At 29.2% G+C, this 7,235-nt stretch overlaps 1 protein-coding gene across 1 annotated transcript; it reads right to left on the bottom strand.

Annotated features, from left to right (window-relative positions):
• Positions 1-3,103: 3,103 nt before the first annotated feature.
• LOC133825755 (loganic acid O-methyltransferase-like) lies at positions 3,104-4,682 on the bottom strand. The gene is made up of 3 exons (XM_062258657.1): positions 4,581-4,682; positions 3,650-4,339; positions 3,104-3,571 (listed from the first exon to the last, which is right to left on the bottom strand). Exons 1-3 carry the CDS (start codon positions 4,680-4,682, stop codon positions 3,218-3,220), a joined length of 1,146 nt encoding a protein of 381 aa, XP_062114641.1. The 3' UTR covers positions 3,104-3,217.
• Between the last annotated feature and the right edge of the window lie 2,553 nt (positions 4,683-7,235).

Below are 7,235 nucleotides of genomic sequence, written 5' to 3'. Positions count from 1 at the left end.
AGTATGGCTAATAATTGTTAATGTACTTTTGGAAGTCTGTAAACCAACTTTTAACTCTGTTCCTTCTGAGATCCCGTGTATATAACAATTTAATTATATAAAATGAGACTTTTGAGACCAAAACCTTTTTAACCCTAGCTCATACATGTTTAGTGACACATTTTTAAATTAATGACTTGATTAGCAAGTCTTGCACCCTTATAAGTACACTGTGTAGCGGTCTTGGCTATCCAGGGCATTACACGAAGTATCCTAATCAGCATTTAACGGATCTAGTAGTAATGGAATTGGGAAAAATGTAATGTTCAATATTTTTGGAGTCGAAAAAAAAGATTGGGTATATAATTGTATAAAACCGAAAACATTAGATAGTTTTGCTGCAAATACCCCTATATATAAATCAATAATGTCATCATTGCTATATACGAGTATTGATAGAAGGCATGCTCTTCAACACCACAATATTATCTATATATCTTCTGTCAATGGTCGACTCCAAGTTGTCGCTCCTCCTAACTACACGCCCAGTCAACTACACCTCCAAATTTACTCTCCTCTGTCATAGCCACACATAAAGTATTATTAAAATCTAGTCTGAATATATATATATAAGGAACGACTACAACGCATTCCCTTTTTTTGCAACACCGGTGCATCTTTTTCTATTTTCGGCACCCTGGATAGATATAATCCCAAATTTTTTTATAATGTACATTGTCGGTATTTAGAATAAGAAATTCTGAATAGTTTACAAAGCCGAAAATAGAGTTCAAACTGTCAAATTTTACACGCGTACACAAAAAAACAGGCACCTTAAAGTGTTAAATAGCAACACTCGATTATTATTATTATTATTATTATGTTAAAAGGGGACATTCTGTAGAGTCCAAGAACTTTACTTAGCTAAGATAGATAATAGTATGATAGTATTTATAGCATTATCTTTGTAATTGTGGATTTTTGGTTCAGACCGGGAATTATTTGGACACTCATAGTAGTACTTATAGATTTTCTAAGTTTAACCTATAGTTTAAGAATATTTAGTAGAACCTAAGGTTTGATTAATGTGACTGATATTAAGGATTATATTTATTATATTATAAGGTTTAGACATCAACCAATAGGATTTTAAGCACATGTTATGAATAGTGATTAAGGATTAAGTATTTTTTAGGATTAAATTTAATAAGGAGTAAAGTTTGAATGTTATAGGATCAGTCAGCAGCTTTGAATACGTTGAAGGCTTAGTCAAGGCTGTTTACTCCATTCAAACTTAGCTAAAAATGTGTAATTTCGTGTTTAAATATTCAGCGTATGCCGATATATCGCAGCTATAGGGGGCGATATATCGCAGCACGTAGATACGGAAAACACGAGACGATGCACGGTCGCCTCGGGCATACTGGCCCAGGCGATATATCGCCTACAGGGGGCGATATATCGCCTCCTCCAGCATGAATTCAAACTCTTTTGAATTCTTTTCCTTTCAGCCATTCAAACTTCTTCAAAAGTCCAGCATCTTTTGAACGAGTCTTCAGCCTCTGCTGAACGATTATTCAAATGATTTTCACCTAAAAAGCCATTATTTTTATTCAAGTAAAATCAAGATACTTTCATTCCCAAACTCTATAAATAGGACCTAGTACCCAGCCATTATTCACATTTTGCTCTAAGTTCAGAAGCTGCTAGTGTTAAGTGAGTGTGAGAGTGTAAACACCTGGTTTGGGAAAATCATAAGCTTAAACATCATAAGCTTATCAAACACTTTGGGAAGTGAGGTTCTATAGCATTTCGGTTGAGGTATAGATTGGTCTTTCAAGTCTTTGAGGTAACCAAAACTCTAGTTCCTTTCTGTATTATGTTATTTTCTTTCTCATAGTCTTCTACTCAATCTCTAACCTTAATCTTCATTTTGGTTAGGGAATCCAAGTTCTTAAGCACATAAGTTGTGGTAAGCATATTTCTCAATGGTTTAGTCTTCCTATTCATCTTCATTTCTTCTTCTTAAGACTCACTCTTTCTCATATGGTTTTAGGAGTGTTCCAAAAAGTCCCAACTCAGTCCACATATCCCGGTAACTTTGGTAAGGAAAATATGCTAGAATCTATATGTTTATGTTTATGTTATCTTATGTGTTATGTTATGATATGTTATGAATATGTTATGATTGTGTATGTTTGTAGGCTTGGGCTTATGCCCTATTTGACTAACAAGACCCCAAAAAGATTGTGGGCATATGCCTATTTAGCTGGTAGGACCCCACTAATCTCATGGGCATAAGCTTGTTTAGTCTATGGGACCCCAAGTAATAATGGCCATTATAATAAGTGTATTATGTGTTATGATATGTCTTTACGTTCATTATGAAATTTATGTGTATGACTATGTGTTAGATTTTCCTTGCTGGGCATTAGACTCATTCCTTTCTGTTTTATGTGCAGGAAAATAAGCTTTAGAGGCGGTAAGATTCGTGACGCTTAGAGGATGTGTATCGATGGTGAATGGAGTCAAGGGGCCGAGCGTTATTCGATTCGAGGATGTAGTCTTGTTTATGTTTTTTATGGTTTTAGATGTATTTTCCACATTTTCTATGTAACTCTTTTTACTTTAAGTTATTTTTGTTTTAAAGACAATGGATACCCATATCCTACTTATTTTATGAAAGTAACCTTTGTTTCCACAAGTTTCAATAAAATTATGGTATTTCCGCAAAAATGTAAGTTTTATGTATAAATTCGTTAATGGTCCAAATAGTCTAGATTAGTGGGTCATTACACATTTCTCACAATACATGCATTATGTATTAAAATGAACTATAAATATGTATCACCACTTCTTGACTAATAGTTAATTAATTTATATATTACAATATTCGAATTATCTTCCTTTCTCAAGTGACATTCATTTGATTTGATTATGTAGAATTTGGCTAATCTTCTTTAATTAAAGTGCTAATATATATCTTTTCTTCTCTATCCTATTGATAGTATAAATGTTCTCTTCATTACCGCCCAATGAACTGCTTAAGCAATTGTCATCGTCAATTTGCCATATGATGATCATTTTTCTCAGTTGAAATCGTTATAGCTTTTAAAGCATCCTTTACAAGGCTAAGCATTATTACATGATCTTTGGATAAAGATTCCACATTACATAAAAAAAAAACACATATATCTGAGAAACTCTCTTATTAATGCCAAGGTTGATTCAGATTCCTCTATTTGCGTTTCAGCACAAGAATGAGTTGAGATCCTCCCTCGTAGATTAATGGTTGAATTTGATCTGAAAGCTCTTCAATTTTCTTATATAATCTATCAAAGAGTCCATCAATAATCGCAGTTCCAAAATGTTTGGTGACAAGGACCTCCATTCCTGCTCTTAGGTGCATACTAAGTGCCTGTCCAGTGACTTGAAACCCTTGACCATAGTCATTACTAGACTTGGGCTTCGTTAACTCCATTCTCTCAATGCTAAAACACTCATTTCCTTCTATCAATTCTGTCATCTTATTTGGAGAGACAGCGTATACCGGTATGTTGAATGAGTCCACTTGCTCTTCACTGATAAGCCCCTACAGTATAAGCAAAATAAGTGAATTTTAAGTAAAGAGGTTCATTTTTAAGTGCATCTTATATTGTAGGTGACTTACTTCTTTTGCCAAATCCATAAGAGAAGAGCCAAGAAGATGAAACAATACACACATAAGCGATCGAGAACAAGGGACACCATCTGGGACAGAAGGCATGGTCAACACCACTAAACCTCCAACCACAAGCTCCTTCGCTCTGGCATCCAAAAACTTAGCCATGTCCTTAGCAAACTGAGCCTCATAAGCTTTGTAAACCTCATCTGAGGCATTTAAGTAGTGAATTCTCCCGCGGTTGAATGCTGCAGAGTTCTCATCAAGCAACTCCTCCGGAAGCTTGGAGAGCCATTGGAGTGCATACGAAGAATGGACAAGGTGGAGAGAAGAGTTGGGGAACAGCCGGCCATGGAAAGACCCCGGGACACCGGCTGCAAAGTAGGGCCTTTCGGCGGGTAGAGAAGTGAAAAGGGTGTTGAAATCATTGGTGACTTGATCGTTAAAGAATACTTGAAATTCAAGCGTTTTAGAAGAAGAGAAATGGAGGTGTTGCTGAGATTGTTGGTACTTGTGTTGAACAACTTCTAGTATGCCTTCCGTAGTAGAGATGGTGTTTGGTCCAACTGAACACCCCAAATCAGCTATGCGAAATATGGTTCTGTTGTTTGTCGATGCAGAAAAGAACAATTCTTTTATGTCGAGCTTATCTACAATTGCATCATGGATAGTAGTTTTTGCAGCATTTACACCTGCTTTCTATTAAAAGAAAAAAAAAACAAGAAGAAGAATCTATCAACAAAATACTATATGTTTCATACAAACAAAACAGTATATGCATATTGATTTTGTCCTTTTAGAATGAATATTCGTCCCACAATCGTCGGCTCAATAGTTAGATTTGACAGGACATATATTAATCATTGGAAACTTAAGTATATCAAACCAAATTTTGATTACATTAAATCTTAATCTAAGGACTTGATACAATAAAAAAAACCTGAAAGTAGGAGTTTTTGGTGTAGCTATAAGTTCCATCTCCACCGTTCATTGGGTATGATCCTGGCACTGGCACTGGCGCTGGTTCTGTGTTCTTGCTCATCTTCAACTCTTCTCTTTTCTTCTCTCACTCCCTTGTTACTTTTTTCTAACTTGTGAACAATATGATATGAAATATAGTCATATCTGGCTGTTTTATAAACATTTTTTTAAAACACCTTACGTATATACGACAGTACTCATAATAAATATTTAAAATGTCTTCCCCTAATAATACATAATTCCTCATTATAATAATATAAAAATATAATGCGGCATTTAGTGATAAGGATCATCTTTTTTCTCTCTTTTATTTGAAAGTTGTAAGATATAAGAAGATTCTACGGTAGACGTTTTAAAAAAAATTCTACCTGCGGCTCTTTTGTAATTTACACTAGTGAACAGTTTTTAGTATATTTTTTTTTATGTAATTATTTAAAACATCTTATAAATTTTCATAAAATTCTAAATAATTTATATTACCAAAAATTAGATTCAAACATGTTATTTTTTATACGCATAACATAATTAGTCACGCGTGTAACAACCTGTTTTTAAACTAGTTTTTGACAGTATAAATTATTTAAAATTTTCTGAAAATTTACAAAATGCTCTAAATATCTACAATATAAAAAATCATAAAAAAAAATCGCATCAAAAACTCTTATCGTACCGTAAAAATTTCCTGTAAATATAGATGAATGTTTTTAGCGTTCTATTATTTTATTATTTGCCACATAAAATTTATTATTAATCATTTATAAATTTTTAAAAATATAATATATTTGAACAATGCTATTCGTAAAGTATTGACATAATAGGAGAGTAAAAAAAGTACGAAAGATTGGGGAGATTTACATTTAAATTTCTTAAAAAAAAAATACACAATGCAGTACAAATAAAAGGAAAATCTTCTCTATATTACATATTTTGTGTTGTGTTGTACCTACATGCCACAGTCAATTAGCTCTTTAAGATTTAATTTTTTTTTTTTTAAAACTTTGTAAGATTTAGATATTTTAATTGTCAAACAAAAAACTTCTAATCATGATAAATCAATCTTATTTATTTTCTTTTCATTTTGTTTAACCTTATAATATATTGAAACTTTTGTTTATTTTTATTTTTTTTTGTCTTTTAGCTGCAAAACACACAACTATTAATAACTTTTTAGATATCAAATAAACATATATCACAATACATATAATAACTTATATTTTTTTTTTTATTATTTATCCATTCAATATAAATGAAAGATATGTCAAAAAAAAATTCACTCAACATCTCCTAAATATATATAAATATATCTCATAATATTTTTTAGGATTTTTTTCTTCTTTTATTTATCTATTTATTTTTGCTAGAATTTCTCTCTTTAATTTATATTACAGTTAATTCACATTATTTATCTATCTATATTTATAAGTCATTGTAAAATTATGTTTTACTCTGTATAATAAGATAAAAATTAATGGCTAATATTTTATTATGACACAATTAACAATACATTATAATAATTTTTTTATGTTGAGAAATTTAACTTTTATTACTTTGTATTAGAACATTCTAAAAACATAAAAACCAGGTTTAATAAAATATAATGAGTCATAATAATTAAAAAATGAATCAATGTTTAATTTTTCACAAAGTATATATATATCTTATCTTTTAAATATTTTCTATACCTTTCTAAAATCTAATGTAAAGTTACATTTCTACATTTTAATTTAATTTATAGAGTTTATCTCTTGTAATTATCATATAATATTCATATATCTAAGTTATATATTTTTAACCTTTCATCTTTCAACCTAAATATCACCTTTTTTTTTTCTTTTTCATTTATATTCTTCCTAATTGCAAAAGACAAAATAGTGTTAATGGTAGTTCTATTGGAAACCATTAATTTTCTTTTCCTCCTCATTCAATGTATTTCAATTTTAATTAATTGTAACATGTATTTAGATGTTATATACATTGTTGAAAAGTTATACATATATATGTACATTATGATGAAAAATTAATTATCACCAACAATGAAAAATGATATGTATATGTATATATATTGATTATTATGGCTATAAAAGTAAAACAAAATTATTAAAAGAATTATATTCAATGGCAGCATATGCAAGCTTAGTATAAATATTTATTCTATATAAAAAGTGTCTGGATAAGATAAATTTTTTATTTTAACGGTTTATTTTGTTAAATTTAATAGAATATTCTAAAAATTTAATTGAATATACTTTTAAAATTAATTGAAAATATATATTTATTAATTATATTAATATAAATTTAAATTCAAATTTAAAAATATTATGAAATATCATTATTATAATAATATATAATACAAAATTAAGTATTTAATAATTATATTAATATAAATTTAAAAATTATTATTATAATAATATTTAATACAATACTAGATATTTAATATTAATATTAATATAAATTTAAATATTATAAAATATCATTATAATAATATATAATAATCTTAATTTTTATTAAAAAAACTATCATATATGTTTAAAAAATCATAAACAATATTTTAGTTTAATTTTTTATTTAATATGTTTATGTCATTATTTTATATATAATATTATTTATTTATTTA

The sequence above is a fragment of the Humulus lupulus genome, chromosome 3 (assembly GCF_963169125.1).
Source record: "Humulus lupulus chromosome 3, drHumLupu1.1, whole genome shotgun sequence".
Lineage (NCBI taxonomy): Eukaryota > Viridiplantae > Streptophyta > Magnoliopsida > Rosales > Cannabaceae > Humulus > Humulus lupulus.
Note: the sequence above shows the minus strand (reverse complement) of the source record. Positions and strands in the feature narration are given on the sequence as shown.

Coding starts and splice junctions, on each gene's coding strand:
- LOC133825755 (XM_062258657.1), bottom strand. CDS start 4,682: ATGAGCAAGAACACAGAACCAGCGCCAGTGCCAGTGCCAGGATCATAC. Junction 4,340..4,580: donor CCAAAAACTCCTACTTTCAG/GTTTTTTTTATT, acceptor TTCTTTTAATAG/AAAGCAGGTGTAAATGCTGC. Junction 3,572..3,649: donor TTATGGATTTGGCAAAAGAA/GTAAGTCACCTA, acceptor CTTATACTGTAG/GGGCTTATCAGTGAAGAGCA.